Genomic DNA, 17,845 nt, shown 5'->3' with positions numbered 1-17,845 from the left:
TCATAGCTGCCAATTCGGACTTCAGTATATGAAAATTGTTCTGAATGCACTGAAGTGCTACATGAAACATTAATATTCACTAATGTCCATCAAAGAGTTACAGATGTGGTTACAGATAAGAGGTTTGCATAGGCCTCTACATGAAATGTAGAGGACACTAATGTGAGTACACTAACACTAGTCACAATCTGTTGTTGTACACTTTACAGAAGTAGCCCACAGTGGATTCTTCTACTTGTTAATAAATAACACGACTCTTTTCAGACCCCGAAGACACTGCTTCATGATAGGACTTAAATAACAACTAAACAAATGGTTACTGTCATCATCTGTAACATTGATAATTTACAACAATGAGCCTAAAAAATCATAGAGATGGCACAGAATACATTTAATATGAATGTTTTGATTCCTGATTATCATATCACAGGGTCAAATGACGGCAATGAAGCTTGGAAATAGGTGCAGAGAAAGAAATAGAGATGGAGATAAGACCACCAGGACAACAGAAAGCAGATAGAGCAGTCTGTGTAAGTTTACTATGAAATGGAAGAATGATCAGATACCTTACAGCCTACTGGATGGACAGAATAGCTGCAGTATGAAAATAAAGATAGCTCAAATGGAGGAAAAGGCATCCAGTTCTTCAACTGTACTTTCAACAACATCTAATAATTAAATAAAATTGTTAGAATGTATGAAGTTTCAGAAAGTTGCTTCCTCCTTCACCAACTTATTTACCTAAGATTCCTGCTAATGTAAACAGCAAAACATGATGCAAGTACAATGAAAGAAAGAAAAATAATGGAATCAGGCAGCTATCACAGTGAGGGAAAGACTAATTTAAAATAGAAAAAATACTGAAAAAAAACGACGTGGAAAATCTTTTACTAAAGAATTTGGTAACAAACAACTGGAAGCAACAGCAGTACAAAGAAAATGGGATGCAAAAAAACAAACTATGATGGCTAGTTGACACCCAAAAGGACATAGAAGTTGCTGTTGACCATTGGCAACTACAAAAATGGCATACAGACAGAAGACTAATTCTCAGAAGTTTACATCCATCGAACTAATAGAAGGAAGTCAAACTAAAAGTGCATTGAATGATAGACTGGGTTAACAATTTTTGGGAAGACAAGAATGGGAAAACTAAAGCTAACAAGTGGTTCTACATGATTGTTAAGGTCAAACAATACGATAGCAAACCAGGCCTCAGCCTACAGTAACTTACTGTCCCACATGCCCCACCCAACAGTTTCCACCCCCTCATCCTATCACCTCCTTCTTTTTCACATTACCTCATCCTCTTTGTTTGCCACCCTCTGTGAATGTACTTTCCTGTCCTTTCCCCTTCACTGCTCTGCATGCCCCACCAGACAGCACTCCTCCCCCCCCCCCCCCCCCCCAATACCCTGGTATCCCACTGACTCCAGATTGCTCTTCACATGACAGTCCCATTATGGTTGGAGCTGGTGGTAGTAGTGGTCACGTTTGCACGAATTGTGCTTGCTTGCTTTTGTGTGTGTGTGTGTGTGTGTGTGTGTGTGTGTGTGTGTGTGTGTGTGTGTGTCCTCTGCTGAAGAAGGCTTTGGCTTTGGCTTTGGCCAAGAACTAAACTATAATGCGTCTTTTTGTTATGCTTGTCTGCAACTCATGATGTCATCTTTACTTTGAGTGGCAATATATCCTTTTCCTGATATTGTTAATAATAAAGAAAATGAGACAGAAGATTATATTCAGTGAAATCAAATTCGGGTAGATAATAATGAAAATAAAGATTTCCTGGATGTTATACCATATGAGTTGTATAAAGCCATTTGAGGAAGCCACCAGGAGATGGTGTTTCAATAGAGGTGATTGAAGCTAGAGGAAAAATACTACATTATGGACCTACAAAGTTATTTACAGAATGCCTGTACATCAAGACAAAGGACTCCCCCCCCCCCACGCACACACACACATATACTTGAAGAATCTACTATACTTCCCAAGAATGGAGACAGGCACGATATAAGAAACTGGTCCAATCAGTCTTCTCTCCAAAATATAAGCGACATTCACAAATTCAATGACGCAGGCTTCAAAATTTGATCTAGCACAATGGATTATATGATAGGTAACAACACATGATACTTTCAATTGGATTGTGAATGTATTTCATCACACGAACAATTTCATTCCTGCTATGGCCAGGTCACAACTTCATCTTGCCAATTACTATGTACTGGCCAGCATGAATGAATCTTTCAGTCTGAAGTGGAGCGCTTGATGTTTTAGAACTTCTTGCCTGGGAGTGTCAAAATTTATGTATGTAACACTATAATTATTTATCTATTCCACAACATTTACATTAATTCAGAATGACAATACATTTCACACTATACCAACTGCAATAATAATGATGTATGCTCAGCAGTCTTATTCAGTGTTTAGTTTAGTTTCAAGTAACGCTTATCCAATGTATAACTGCTTATAAATATTCAATTGTAATAACGGTAAAAATAGCTATATTGAATGCATCATTTAATGGTATCTCACAATCAAAAGGTGTCTAATTTATTGTTCCATGCACTAATCAGCATAAAAACATACAAAAAACTTCATGACCCTTTATTTTTAAGTGTATTAGACAGTTTTATGTGGAAAATACTGGACTGGCAACATGCAGAATGTATCCCTAAAAGGTAAAATGGGCTATTCTCCCCATGCATTCATGTCATGAGGAAGGTCTAAAAGAGAGTATATGGAAAGTCCTAGTAACAGGACAGCAAAAATCGCATTGTCACATTCACTGATCACCATGGACATCAAAGCAGGTGAGTGGCGCCATGCAATGACACTGACACCACTGCTATGTCAAATAGGCACACAAAGAAGGTAACATGAAGACACTACATAGCATTAAAACCCCTACAATCTGTGAAGTCAAGCTTAATATTACTATAAGCATTTATTGCTTTGTATATTTGAACTGACTGTAAAACAAGTCAAGATTTAATTCTTGAAATGTTATGGTAATAGAAATGCAGAGTTGTTTAGCAATATACCACTCTATAAAGAATCAAACTCCACGTGTAAAACAGCTTCAAATGTACAATTACTTTACAAATGAGTTGATGTGTTAAATATTTGACGTCAATCATGTAAAAGCTTTATTGATGAAGATACAAAATCCTAACTGTGGTAATTTTATTAGTTGTTTCAAAGAATGGTCAAATGAGTGTGAAATCTTATGGGACTTAACTGCTATGGTCATCAGTCCCTAAGCTTATCCTAAATTATCCTAAGGACAAACACACATACCCATGCCCGAGGGAGGACTCGAACCTCCGCCGGGACCAGCCACACAGTCCATGACTGCAGTGCCTTAGGCCGCTCGGCTAATCCTGTGTGGTTGTTAGTTTCATATTATTTATCCAAAGACTAATAAAAAAAAGTTAAAATCAAAACTGTGTGAATATTGTCTGGGCAGTTTGTACTCCATTTTAAGAAAATATAGTTTTTCATGCATGTCAATGTTTGAGATGCCATATGCCGATACGTTCAGTGGTACAAGTGGATATACTGTCTGTAAAAAGTGTTGCAAATACTCCATACTAAAGAAAAATTAAAATGTCGCTTCTGACACAGACGTTTTACTGCATAAACTGTGAAAATTTAAGTGATACACTTGTTTCTCCTTTCATCCTTTTCTCTGCGTGTGGATGGGTGGGGAATGACAGTGAGAAAAAGTTTCTGGTGTAAAGTTTGTTGGATGTGAACTGGCTAAGTGCTCTCATTCACAAATACTGGACGAATGTAATCTCAGTAATTTGCGTGCTGTTACATTGCCTCAAGACAATATACACCGTTTATAACTTCAATACTTGCCTTGTAGTGTTAAAATTTTAATGCAATATTATCCCTCTTAATGGGTATCTTATGTCAGCATTCGAAATTTATAAGTTCGGACAATAATTATAAGAAATATTGAAACTCAAACTTTTTGTTTCTCCTGGAAGTCATTAGAGAGGCAGCCTGCAATGGGTGCTTGTACTGTTTTAGCCATATATTAAGAAAGGTTAAGAATCATGACGTCAGTGTAAGATTCCATGTCCAGCACCAACTTTTCAAAGTAGGGGAACATATGGTTCAGTTCATGAAGGGTTCTTCTACTATCTTTCTATTTGCCTTTCCATACTACTACTTTTAGTCTCATTGTGTTCTTGGATAAAAGTTTTTTTTTTCTATAAGTTATTTTCAAATAAACAGACTTTCTGTTTTTGTCAATTCTTTCATCAAAATTTTGTAATCACAATTCAGTACGCCTACATGTGTTAAGACAATGAAATGAAGAAATGAAACGAATTCACCTTGTATGCAATGAATTCACCTTGTATGCAATATAATAATGAAGAAAACAAAACAAAAATCTATCTGTAGCAGCTTAACTATGGCAATACATATTAAAAGAATGACACAGTAACAAAAATAACAGACAGACAGTAGTGTCAATAAGAGTGAAAATGTTAAAAACATTAATTATAGCTTTGGAACTGTTAGAGGTATAGGTTAGGAAGGAGTGGCAGCTCACTCAGAGAGACCTACAGTTTGTGTGTTCCTGACTGAATGTGAAAGACATTAATGTATATAATCTATGTGCCATTTACATAATATCATACATGGTCCAGTCACATTAATGTAACCACGACCAATGTTTGATGGCAACAAGCAATAACCACTCACTGACAGCAGGTGGTAGCACTAGCAGTTGAGGCCACACAAAGTGTGTCTGGGGGACACGGAAAACAGTGCAGTCGTTGTCATAATGCAGAAACAGAGCACATTATCTGACATCCAAAAGAGCATGAACACTGGCTTTTGGACCAAGGCTGGAAGCATTTCCAAAATGGTTAAGTTTGTGAACTGTTCATGTACCACTGCAGTTAAAGTATACCTTGCATTACAAACTGGCATATCCAAAATTGAAAACTGGTGCTGAGACAACTGTGGTGCACCATGGACCACAGATAACATGGGTGAATGACTGCTGCAGAGATGTGTACAGGTGTAGACATGCAACTGACACCCCCCCCAGATGAACCACATGACTACCAACAGCCTCTCCTCAATGTCCATTCATGCGGTGTGTGGATCTCTGCAATAGGAGCCTGATTCATGCACACACACTGAATGCTGCTCATTCACTACAGAGGCTCAAATCTAGATGCCAATATCGCTACTGTACGTCCTCTGGATGGGTACAGGTGGCCTTTTCAGATTAATCACATTTTGTGCTCCATTTCACACTATGGCTGTTGGTGTTTACGGTCCTCAAACAATCGTCGGAGGATACAAGGGGTAGCATCATGGTGTGGGGAATGTTTTTACAGCATTCCCTGGGTGATCTCTGCCATCCTGGAAGGCCCATTGCATTAACAAAAGTATACATCTATCCTTGGAGACCATGTCCATCCCAACATGCAGTTTGTTTTCTCCTTGGCACCAGGGCATCTACCAGCATGTGAATACAGTGTGTCACACAGCTGCCAGTGGACGTGCATGGTTCAAAGAGAGCAAGGATTAATTTCACTTACTCCCCTGCCATCAAACTCCCAGGATTTAAACCCAATTAAGAATTCTGTGGGACCATCTCGATCGGGCTGTTCATGCCACAGATCCTCAACAAAGAAATCTAGTACAGCTGGCTAAGGCACTGGAGTCATCTCACTCCATATCCATGTAGGTACTTTCCAGAACCTCATCGACTCTTATTGCACATCCGTGCTGCAAAAACTGGTTATTCAGGCACATTAATGTGATTGGACAATGTACTTCAGCACTAGTTGAAATAAGCAGTATGAATACAATTTCCCTTTTCGTTGTACAGCTAATACAGTTAATATCCACTTTCATTAGTCTCAATACAGCCGCTTGTGAGAAGAATATGGATTTTACTTACCAAGTGAATGTAATTTATTTTTTTTATTTTCAATTTGCCTTTCCATTTCCTTTTTTCCATGTTTCGTTTTGTCTGTTGTCAACAGCGGTGTATCCTGTTTATTACATAACTTTCTCTCCTTTACTTTCGGCATCTAGAATAAAAGTGTGTGAAAAATATTTTATTAGCTATGAAGAAACACACATTCAAGTTCTCTTGTGAAAACATCCAATAAATCAAAATGCTATAGTTCAGCACCAAATAGTTGCAAAAAATTAGAACAAAGTATTCTGCAGCTGAGAATTTCACGTAGGTAGGTCAAATTGAGGGTAGACATTATGTGCTAAGATTCATTTCACATCACACATGTAATGATTACAATACCTTTCTAATCTGAGTGGTTTCATTTACAAAAAATAAATAAATAAATAAAGTGAAAATCAAGGGCATGTGGCCTAAATTATTTAATAATTAAAATGTTATTTATTTAATACAAAGGCGGCAGAACGTAATGCCAGTAGTTCATCCCTTCTTCTAGTTTTCTCTCATACTGAGAGATACAGAGTGGACAGTCAATGACAACTCTGGAGATATGGTGGAAAGTCCATCTTACTACTATTATTTTTCTCAAGTACCAATATTTTTATTTCTCATGGGTCTGCAGCAATGTTGCAAAGACTTTTAACCACTAACACTGCTGTGATAGTATTTTATTCAGCTGTTCTTATTACTATGGGCATTTTCAAGGTATCTGCAAAACATATAAGTTGTTGGTGCATAGCTTTTGTATGTTTTCATTAGGTATACATTGTGTTACAATTTTTACATTACAGTTTGGATGTACTTATAACCTAGCACATTTTTATGGCTGGTGCTGCCAAAATTTATTATATGTTAATAAGTTGATGGAGTTTTATTAATCACATATCAAGCAACAGAAATTAAAGTAGATAAGGCGAACAGCCTTGTCATAATGAAACATAATGATTACATAAATAAAATACAGAATTTTTTGCATCTGACAATATCACATAAATAAACAAAAACTCAACTAACAAACATACTGCCAAAAACGAAAAATGTAATAAAGACCCGGAACACAATCCACACCGATTTTAAGAAAAAGAAATACATCTCCATGAACCCAAGAACACCCCCCCCCCCCCCCACCTAAGATCCAAAAACCTCAAATTTCTATGTCCTATAGTCAATTGTGTAGATAGTCCAACATACCTTGTCATCAGAAAATTGAACAATATGTTAAATAAATACTACACTTACCAAAAATATATATACAATAAAAAATTCCAACAATACCAAAGATATAAAAATACCCATAAACAGTGAATTTGTATCCTTATGTGCTATGCACCTACATAACAACAATCCACCTAGAGTCAGCTGCCTATGTACTATTTAATGGAGACTGTGTAGATAAACATAAATTCGGCACTGGTTTTGTGATTAATGACAAAGTAGGAAATTTGGTTCAATAATTTAAAGCTGTTACCAAAAGAATATCCTATACAGTATTTGGAAACCAAGTGTCAGTATCACACTTATCTTTGTTCAAACCCTGACAGAAGATAAAACAGATGAGGAAGAGTTCGACAACCAACTGGAAAACATAACTGAGAACACACAGATTAGAAATACCAAAATAATCTGGGAGATTTTAACACAAAAGCACGAAAAGAACTATAGAAAGGCGCAGACTGCATGACAAGAATGGTCGGTGGATGATTAACTTAGCTGTCTCAAAGAACCTGAGAGTAAAATCTTAAACATGGCTGCAATTCAGCAACTGTATAAATTTGAAGACATTGAAAACAATCAGCCAACCAGTTTCTAACCAAAGGTTTATTTAGCCCTTGACCTAGGCTTCGAAATTTATAAAAATATCTTCTTCAGAAGAAGTGGGCCTTGTTACATCAAATGGTGGTAAATTAGATTAACTGAAGCCAAGTGACTCTTGTCATATATAAAATTTATATAAAAACAAGAAACATCACATGCCATGGCTCTTAAGATAGCAGCCAGATTACACTCATCATACGTCAGAATAAATCCACAACTGTATTTGCCCATTGACAAAGGCTCTTGTCTATATAAAATTATAACAGGAGTCCAAAGAATAAAATATTTGCATAACCTAAGTATTTACCATGCAAGAGACAAAGGCCAATCAGATACATTACACCTTGATGGACCAAAGCTGCTGTCACAGATTCATCATCAGGTCATATAGAGAGGCCGACTGTGCATCAGGCCTTTTCCTTGATGCATGTAGACTTAAACTGATGTACATCTGTATGTATAGGATGAAGAAGAAAGGGACAATAGAACCTGCTCTGAATGTTGGGAAACTGTGAGAAAGTACAATTAAAGCTCAATATGCCATATAAATCAAATGCCATTTTGAGGCCCTAGAAAATCTAGAAGCAAGAGAGAATGTACAGGAAAAGTGGAAGAAATAAAGGGCCAGAGTACTAAAAGTAGTGGAGAATACTTTGGGAAGAAAGATGAGAATGAAGAGGAGAGGATGGTTCTATGAGACTTGTCAGAAGGAAGATGTGGGAGTGCTGACAGGGAGAATCAGCAGAAAAGGAAACATTTTCATGATGCCAGATAGCAGACAAAGTGAATCCTGAGAACAGAGATGAGAATACAGCTAAGCAGTATATTAGCACAAGTTGTGGCAGAAAGCCACAAAATAATTCAAGACAATTTTTCCAACACATAAAAAAATCACAAACATGGACTTCAGAGTCCAACCTGTCCAATTAGAGATAAGAACAGCAACTTGATAAATGACAAGGAAAGAATTGTAGACAGATGGCACTAATACTTCTCAGAACTCTTGAATTGTCCAGACCCAGATGAGATGCTACCTCCAGACACCACAGAAGAAAGGAAAGGTGAAGAAGAGTGGGAAGTGACTGAAGGTGTGAAGACCACAATCAAAACAGTCAGAAAAAACACGGCTTCATGGGTGGGGGCAGATAATTGGAGAATTAATCAAAGTGGGAGGTCAGAGCTTGAACTTAGAAATATATCAATTGGTCCAGTTGAAATGAAAGAATGAGACACTGCCAGAAGAATGGAATTTGGTCATAATAGGCCCTATGCCTATTATACATGAGGGGAAAGAAAATGGACTGTGGAAACTATAGAGATGTCAGTATGCTTAATGTAACCTACGAGGTAGTGTCTGTCATTAACTTTGGAAAATTACAACCATTCATAAAGAACAACATACAGAAATACCAATCTGGCATTAAACCAAAACAGTCAATAATATATCACATTTCCACCCTAAGACAACTGTCTGAAAAACACTTGAGAAAATGATAAATATATCCATAGCCTATTCGTCGATTTTCACCGTGTGTACAATAGTATCTATAGGAATAGCCTAACAATGTAGGCCTACTGCATGATTACAGAATCCCTGAGAAACTACTGAGAACTGTGCAATCTTGTATGGTTGGATCAAGGGCAGCACTGTGTTTCTAAGAGTCATGTCAGAAAGGTTCAAGATAGAGAAAGGTATCAGACAAGGGTTCTCTCATATGTTCTGTTCAATGTCATCTTAAAAAAAGTAATAAGGGAATTGTAGGCAACAAGAACAGGCTAGAGTACAAATGGGTGGTAACTTCAATTGCCTCCAATATGCAGATAATATAGTACTGCTAAGTGAGTCAATCCATGAATTGTAATAAATGTACCGAAAAGTGACAATAGTGCACAGAATATTGGGCTAAAGGTGGATCAAGACAAAATGGAGCTAATGCAATTAGAAAGAAGGTTCAAGGGAGTTTACCAGTTCAAATACACGAAATCTTAGTTTATCAGCAAAAAAAGTATAGAAATGGATATCAAGGAGAGAACAGCTGTTGGAATGAAACACATGTAACCATTCAGGGAGACACTCAACTCAAATTCAGTACCAGCGAATACTAAGATGAGAATCTATAACACAGCAATAGGCCCTGCAGGCATGTACGGTTCAGAAACCTGGAACATGACAACATGCAAAAAGGAAAAACTATTAATATTTGAAAGAAGAGCAATGAGGAAAATATGGGGACCAATTGTACATAAAGGGAAATGGAGAAGGAGCATGAATGAGGAAGTCTACCATTCAATGCCACAACCAACAATATTACAGAAGCAGAAGAGCAAAAGAATACAGTGGGCTGGCTTGTATCCCAGATGGCAGAAGAAAGAAAGGTAAAGAAAGCATCTGAGTGAAAACCAAACACCAGATGCCCCACAGGAAGACCAAGGAAATGCTGGATGGGTGACCTGGCAGTGCTGAAGACACCCGGAGGAACTGTGCACAAAACAGAAAAGAATGCAGGCAGTTTGTGGAAGCAGCATGTGGTCTGCGGGCCCTGTGATTGCTGGATATGTATATATGTATGTAAGTATGAATATATCAACATACCAATAAATGAAGCGATTGATATCATAGAAAACAACCTACTACAATATTGAAAATTGCCAATCTCAGGAATAAAGAAATAACAGAACTACTAAAACTGGTACTCAACCAGAACTATTTAGAATTTAACAACAAATTATACAATCAGAAAGATGGAGTCGCAGTGGGGCGTAGTACTGCAGGTAACTTCGCCAACACTTTACTCAATACCTCTGGACAAAAATTATTCAGCCCCAAAAACATGGTTATTAAGAAAATCATTTTGTTATGTAGATGATACACTGCTACACAGACATAGAACACATCCATGGTATACTAAAAATCTGCACACAAACATGAAATTCACCCTACAACTAGAAAATAACAAAGCAATTAAATTCCTAGACTTAATATAAAATACAGGCCTACACAACGATTATGTTTTCGTAATTTATAGGAAACGCACTACAACAGACAATATCATAGATTCACACTCTTGCCTTCCCAGAATACACAAAAATGCATAATTCCACACCATCATGAACAGATTAACAAAGTTTCCATTATAAAATTTCGCAATAAAAAAAGAACTAGCAACTCTCAAATACATAGGATACACAAGCAAACTTTAACCCCACTATAATCGACCACCTATATGAAAAATACACAAAGCCAGCACACAACATAATACATGATGACATAAAACTGGCAATAAAAACAAACAACAAGCAAAAGTTCACCTACAAACCACAAACATATACAGAAGTCATGCCTGACAAGCTGAACACTATATTTAAGAAAACCACTGTACAGTTTGTGTTTTGCACCGCACACAACATCAAAACACAAAATCCGATATAGAAAAACAAAACCACCAGTCCTAACATACGCCGGTATATATAAAGTCAATTGTAACGACTGTGAAAAGTTCTCCATATACCAAACCGGGGAGGAGCTTCAACATAGATATCAAAGGAACATCTAAATTTTCTGGAAAAAATATAAATTTACATTCATATGCGCAAATACCCGAACACAATCTTAAATGAACAAAAGGAATTAAAACATAAAAATTACATCGACAACTTTACCGTGATAACACAAAACGATCACGGAAAACAACGCAGGTACACACAATCTACCAGTACCACCAGTAAATACACCGACTGCTTGTCAGGGGACAAAACAATGTTTGTACACACAGATCAATACACAGCCAGAACGTCTGTCGGCTGCGAATCAATACAATAACAAACCAGAGATGTAACCATAGTAAATCTTTAATACAGAACAACAGGTGCGACACTTCGCATCAGTTCCGTTGCCTACTGCGCCAGCAGCGCGCCAAGTGGCCAGTAAGTAAATCTGTTGAGTTCGGCACGACCGTGAAAGTGAATAGTAGGTTTTTATTTAGGTTTCCTTTTGCAATCGGGAGCGTCTGCGGCGCTATAAACTTCAGTAATAAAAATAAGGAGGTACCTCATCTGTCTTTTTGTGGGTTTTCTAAGGACCCTGAGAGGTAAATACCACCATGTTTCTAAACTATATCGTCAGGATTCGCTTGCAAACTACGTGTGTGTTAATGATTAATGTTTAGTTTTAGGAGCAGAAAATGGCTAGTGAATAGCAGACGAGAAGATCTTAAGAAAAAAGACCCTATTTACCTTTTCATATAATGCTAAGTTTTTTTCGCTACACTTCGAATAAATCCTGTTCATGAATGCAGTCAATGATTAACTGGTGTGGAATGCGGAACCCCCACTGTTTGACATCCCAAATAAGCCACATCAACTGATGACAAGGAGGATACTTCCACAAAGGTTCGACTATTCATCTAAAGCTGTAAAATAGTCCTATGGTGCAGAAGCAGCCATTTAACCTCTCCATATGTCAGTGCCAGATTCATCTGAATCGTCAACAAAGATCTGCTTTGACGATGAAGTAGTTAGATTAAGTGCAGATATTTTTGTCTCGCAAAAGCACGTGAAGTGTCAGGATGTGCAGATCGCTAGTCTTCGTGCAAAACTATTACATGACAAGGAAAGTGCCCATCATTTTAAGTACAGACAGCAACAGAAACTGTATCAGAAGTATCAAGTGAAGGATAAACAAATTTTGAAGACTATAGGATCCCGATATTTAAAAACAGATGCCTTTGACTTGTTGTTAAGCCAGATTAGGATGCCACTGAAGGAAAAACGTGCTGCAAGATGGAAAGACGAAGATAAGCTGTTTGCTCTAAATTTATTGTATTTCAGCTTTCATTATCCAACGTCAAAAGTGTTTCTCCATGAATGTGTTGAAGCTTGCCACTGGATTCATGATTTCTTATCCCAACTTGTGCTTATTTTAGAATCATTTTTAGAAACATCTATGTCGTCTGATATTTCACAAACTCTGGCAGACAATAAAATAATTCAAATATTCCGTAAATCACGTAGGAAAGGGATACAAAACAAACATCATGTTTACAATGCGTCTGACGTTCCCCTTTCTCGCTGTTTGGAGCCCTAGTTTCGCTCCAGCAGTCAAACAGTAACAATTTTTACAGCAGTGAGTGTCGCGAGTGTTATGTTAGACTCTGGACATACCAAAGTCTAATAAATACAGTCACGACACTCTCTAGAGCGAAACCTGTTACTGTTTGATATCTCCAAGATCTAGGACAGCTGGAACGATACTAGCGCTCCAAGCAGTGCTGAAACAGACAGTCACAGAGTCGTGAGGATAACGTTTGTTTTTAACTACTTTCTACTCAATTAACGGAAGAGTTGTAATATTTGTGCGTTTCAAGCGTTTTTAAGTTACTGAGAGGCTTGAATTATGAAATATATCAAAAACAGCCAAATACCACTGATTCAATTTCATAAGCTATAACTCACTAATGAAGAAATACTTTCGAATTTGTCCATATTTGTAGCTTATTCCGTCGAAAGCAAGAGAAGCATGTATTTGTGTTGTTGTGTGTCCTTCTTATCATAGCCACTTTTCTTGACAGTTAAAATTTTTTCACCGAGTCCAATGATTCGCCCTTTCTTACACTTCACTCGACTTTCTAATACATGAAAATTTTTGCAAATGTAATTACTTTTGCTTGAAAAGCGAATGTGTTAATGATTCTTGCCGAATTATGATTTTGTAATATTTGTTTCAGAAAATCTAGATTTAGCAACAACTGTGGAATTTGTTTCCCCTGTGTTGAGTAACAGCTTTATGCTTTTGAGGATTTATTATCATTTCTGTGTGGTTTTCCCTTAAGCTACAGCTGTGGTGGCTTATTCGATTCATTGAATAGTGTAGGTATTATATTCCATGTTACACATTCACTGATGTGGCTGAAAGTGTAGTGAGCAAAACTCTGCTTTGTTGGATAGATGTATGATGCCTTTCTGAAAAAGGTCAGGTCTTCTCGTGTCTACTAGCAATTTTTTTTATTAAAGGAAAACGACGTTATTCAGTAAATGTCTGTATGTTACACAAGTATCTTAAATAACCTGTTCTGTAATTGACCGTTTCATATCTCCTAGGGTCCTTAGGAAACTAAATAAAGACAAATCTGGCGCAATTTTTTAGTTATTGTTGATTTCTGTGGCACTATATAAACAGTCTTTTGTAAAAACTATGTTACAAGTCAATACAAACATTAGGATTGGCACTCATCTGATACTGTATTCAGAAGCATCACTTGCTGGCTGCTTGGGGCGCTGCTATCACTGCAGGTAACGAAAGACGAGATGGAGTGTTGTGACTTATGTTAGACTGTGGACATACTGTCTGCAAGATAATATATAGAGTATGTGTATCTATGGAGTGAGCATAGTCCTCTGCCACAGCCTCCTAAACAGTCACCTTCTTGAAGGATGCCGTGCTACTGCGCATGTTCTCTACATCAGACTGGGCTAGTCATGTGGTTTTGGGACGACACTGGTTGTCTAAAGTTTCTGGTTATAGCGAAACTTAAATATTATACGTATTCGCCTTGTTTTATATACGCTTCTGCAAGGTTTACTTTCAGTAATATCTATGGTGCAGTATTGTTGTTCCTGTAGATGTAAAGAGAAGTATGTGAAAGGAGGACCAGTTCCTTTCCTAAGTGTGTACGACAAATGTCTAATTGTAAATTTCATATTTATGTGAGGCCCTTTATCTCTTGAAAAACATCGGCACAGCATTATAAACTCATGAATTGTAGAGATAATTTGACGCGTTTTTTTTAGTCTCTGGTATTTGTATAACATAGTGAAATTAGTAAAAGTCAAATTGGTATTTACTCGTATCAGTGGCTTCACACTTTTGTGGAGCCTGTATCTGACAGAAGCTAGATCGACAGATTCACAGTTCAGAGACAGTGGTGAGATCATAGGTAACTTGTGCTTGCTCAAAATAATCGCAAGTCACTGTTAAATGATCTGCAAATAATCTGAGGGACATGATTTGCTTATACCAGAAAGAAATTAATGGCTGAAGGGAATTACATTCAGCACATTGTGTCTCTTTGGCATGATCTGCTGAGCTCGCAGTTCCAGCTAGCTTTTCTGAAACAAATATTACAAAATCATAATTTGTGTACAACCAATAATTGCAGGGAGAAGTTTTAATTATAAATTGCAACAAGAATATAACAGTATTTAGGATATTTAATTATAAATGAAATCTATATCCACTATGGAGACACACAAAATAAGTCAGCTCAGTTTGAGGGAAAAAAGTGGGGATGTTCAGTTTGTTGAGAGGAGTTTCATTCCTCGATTTTCCTAAAGCATATGAAAATACAATTCCTCTGATTCCTTTCAGCTATAGGCTGATTTCTTCTAATATCATTGATATGAATTTACAGTTCATACACTTTAATTATATTTTTTGTAGGCAATGTAAAATAGTTTTTGATAAAAGAGCACATTCACACAGAAAAATACTTTGAAGTAATCCATACATAAAAGAGATGACATGCTTCAAGTTATGCTTCAAATTTCTGGATCTTATGGCCATATGTATATGAGACGAAGTACTAGACAAATTTGCAAGTGTGCTTCAGTAAACTGTCAGTCAGTGTAGACATATTGGTGCTATGTTCATATGCAGATAAAATTTATACATGAAAGTCTGATTAATTTCCACTAGTTTATACAAGTTTTCAAACCCTTATGTTTGTCTAAATATTTCGGCATGGGACAGTTTCCTATCATGTCATTGTTATTAATTGGAACTAATTCGACAATATGAATCAGTAAAACAGAAAATTTAAGAGAATATTGTTGGCAGTCACTTCTTATATTATTCTAAGATTCCAGCATTGATCTTTTATTGCTGCACGGGATTAGCTGAGCAGTCTAAGGCGCTGCAGTCATTGACTGTGCGGATGATCCCGGTGGAGGTTCGAGTCCTCCCATGGGCATGGATGTGTGTGTTTGTCCTTAGGATAATTTAGGTTATGTAGTGCGTAAGCTTAGGGACTGATGACCTTAGCAGTTAAGTCCCATAAGATTTCATACACATTTGAACATTTTTGATCTTTTATTTTTTTATTTTTTGTGCATATTATATGGTTTAACTTTTCTGATGAGATGGCCGAAAGATGTTATAGATATTTTAATTGTACATAAAAATCAGAGAAGTAAACAAAGAAAAATTTAAAATTATAATGGGCAAGCAGGTGGTGGAAATAGTTTACTGTATTTACTGTAACAGTTTCATGGCTCCAAATGCAGTGTTTTTCATGACACTTTGACTCCATCTACAGTGTTATTGTAACATAATTAATTAGAACAAAAATTCGACAATTCAAATAAAGGGGGTCACACATGAAAAGAGATGATGTTCTCGATGTAATGCTTCAGTGCCCTATTAAGAACTTGAAGCTATTTTATACGTATCTTGAAGGCTTCTTTTGGAAAATGTTCATTAATTTGAGTTGAGTTAAAAATTTGTCTTTTCATTGCAATGTTTGATTATTAGTTGTGTGGGGTATGCTTACTTTTAAATATTTGGTATTACTTTTGTACTCAAATCAGTGACAATTACGTTTATGCATGTGGCAAAGGAAAACAGTAATTTACATAAACATACATATTGCTTGATTGAATAAGTTGATACATACTGAATTATTGGCAAGTAAACAATTGTTTCTTTTTTTGTTAAGAGTTCTTTCATTTGACTTTACAACAAATGGTGAATAGTTCACTCAATTTTGCTTCGTTTATGGAAATGTACAGAGTTTTGAATGGTCTTTCGCTTATGCAATGCTATGAAGACCCCATGAATTCAGACGATAGTTGGTTTTACAGTTAATTGGTGATACATTTTGGTTTCATGCGAGTTTGTTATTGTTTTGACGTTTGAGGAGCCACACACCCTCTAGTCGGGCAGTTGGCATTGGGAATGTGCCAGCATATGAGTGGATCAGCTGTCACAGTTTGAATTGACATCTGACAATCAGTGATACACAAGCATACTACACTATTGTTACCAATCCCTCCATCGACATCTGAGTTTGATTATTAAAAGATGAAACAGTAGTGTCAGTTTTATGACAATGGTTATAAATCACTAATCTGCAAACACAAATATCAATGTCAAACTGTTTATGAGGTAAAATAATGATCTATAGGCTCGTGCCAGTGGATTCATAAAATACATCTTTCAAACTAAATCAGTTCGTTTTGTTGCTTCAGCAGTTGATTATTTAGTGTTTTCACTTCAAAATAAACTAATTTCTGCATGTAAATGAGTGTATTGCCCTGTATATATTGCCACTCGATTACAGATAAGTGGTTTAAATTCAAAAAGACACTTAACACCGCACTGTAGCACAAAGCAGTATTGGCGGTGGTAAGTTACACCAGCGGTCTCTCACAGTTTTACTACATATGCGTTAGTGCAAATGTTGTAGAATTTATGTCTGTAGTTGCTGCATATTACCGATTCACAGGGTACTGTGATTTCGAGTTCGTCATTCGTTTCTACTCATCACATCTGAGGAGAGGTGTGTAACTTTTTCAATACATGTTCACATTTTTTAATTTCGCTAGCCTGACTTGTTTCACTTCGGTAACAGAGGTTGTCATATTAAAATATCTTGGCTGTGCATTTTTTTCTGTAGGCTAAGTGCATTTCTTATTTACACTGTCTGTGCATTTACACATTCCACTTTGATTTTTGTAAGAAACTAGTACCGTTTTTGTTATTAGACCAGATTGTAATAATTATTTACAGGATACAATTTACTGCAGAGGTTTTTGTATCTACTACAACGATAGGATACAGTTTGTTTCCTTGAATCTGAATGTTCACATATTTATAGTTCTTCAGGTGTGGAACATTTCGGTCAGATACTTTTGTCTTGGCCTAATTCTCTACATGCTAGATTTATTTCCATGGAAAAGGTTAGGATACAGCTTCTGTACACCAGCCAATAGTGTCATACAAAGCTCCTATCAGTATGAAACAGAAAAATCTAAATGCCAGAATGTCAGCAAAACCGAATGTCACATGGCTTA

At 36.7% G+C, this 17,845-nt stretch overlaps 2 protein-coding genes across 5 annotated transcripts in view; one reads left to right on the top strand and one right to left on the bottom strand.

Annotated features, from left to right (window-relative positions):
• LOC126471132 (uncharacterized) overlaps window positions 1-11,665 on the bottom strand; it is a 143,807-nt gene extending 132,142 nt beyond the window's left edge. For 3 of the 4 annotated variants that reach the window (XM_050099223.1, XM_050099219.1, XM_050099222.1), the window contains exons 1-2: window positions 11,441-11,665; window positions 5,945-6,077 (exon numbers count right to left, since the gene is read on the bottom strand). In XM_050099223.1, the coding sequence (XP_049955180.1) occupies window positions 5,945-6,077 (133 nt within the window). In that variant the 5' untranslated portion in view covers window positions 11,441-11,665. Of the gene's footprint in view, window positions 1-5,944; window positions 6,078-11,426 lie in introns of all 4 variants that reach the window. The other variant, XM_050099220.1, reaches the window with a different exon arrangement.
• LOC126471131 (uncharacterized) overlaps window positions 1-17,845 on the top strand; it is a 184,984-nt gene that overhangs the window by 43,904 nt on the left and 123,235 nt on the right. The gene's annotated exons all lie outside the window — the stretch shown is intronic.

Source organism: Schistocerca serialis, chromosome 3 (assembly GCF_023864345.2).
Source record: "Schistocerca serialis cubense isolate TAMUIC-IGC-003099 chromosome 3, iqSchSeri2.2, whole genome shotgun sequence".
Lineage (NCBI taxonomy): Eukaryota > Metazoa > Arthropoda > Insecta > Orthoptera > Acrididae > Schistocerca > Schistocerca serialis.
The sequence above is the reverse complement of the archived record's forward strand: the minus strand, read 5'-3'. Positions and strand labels throughout refer to the sequence as shown.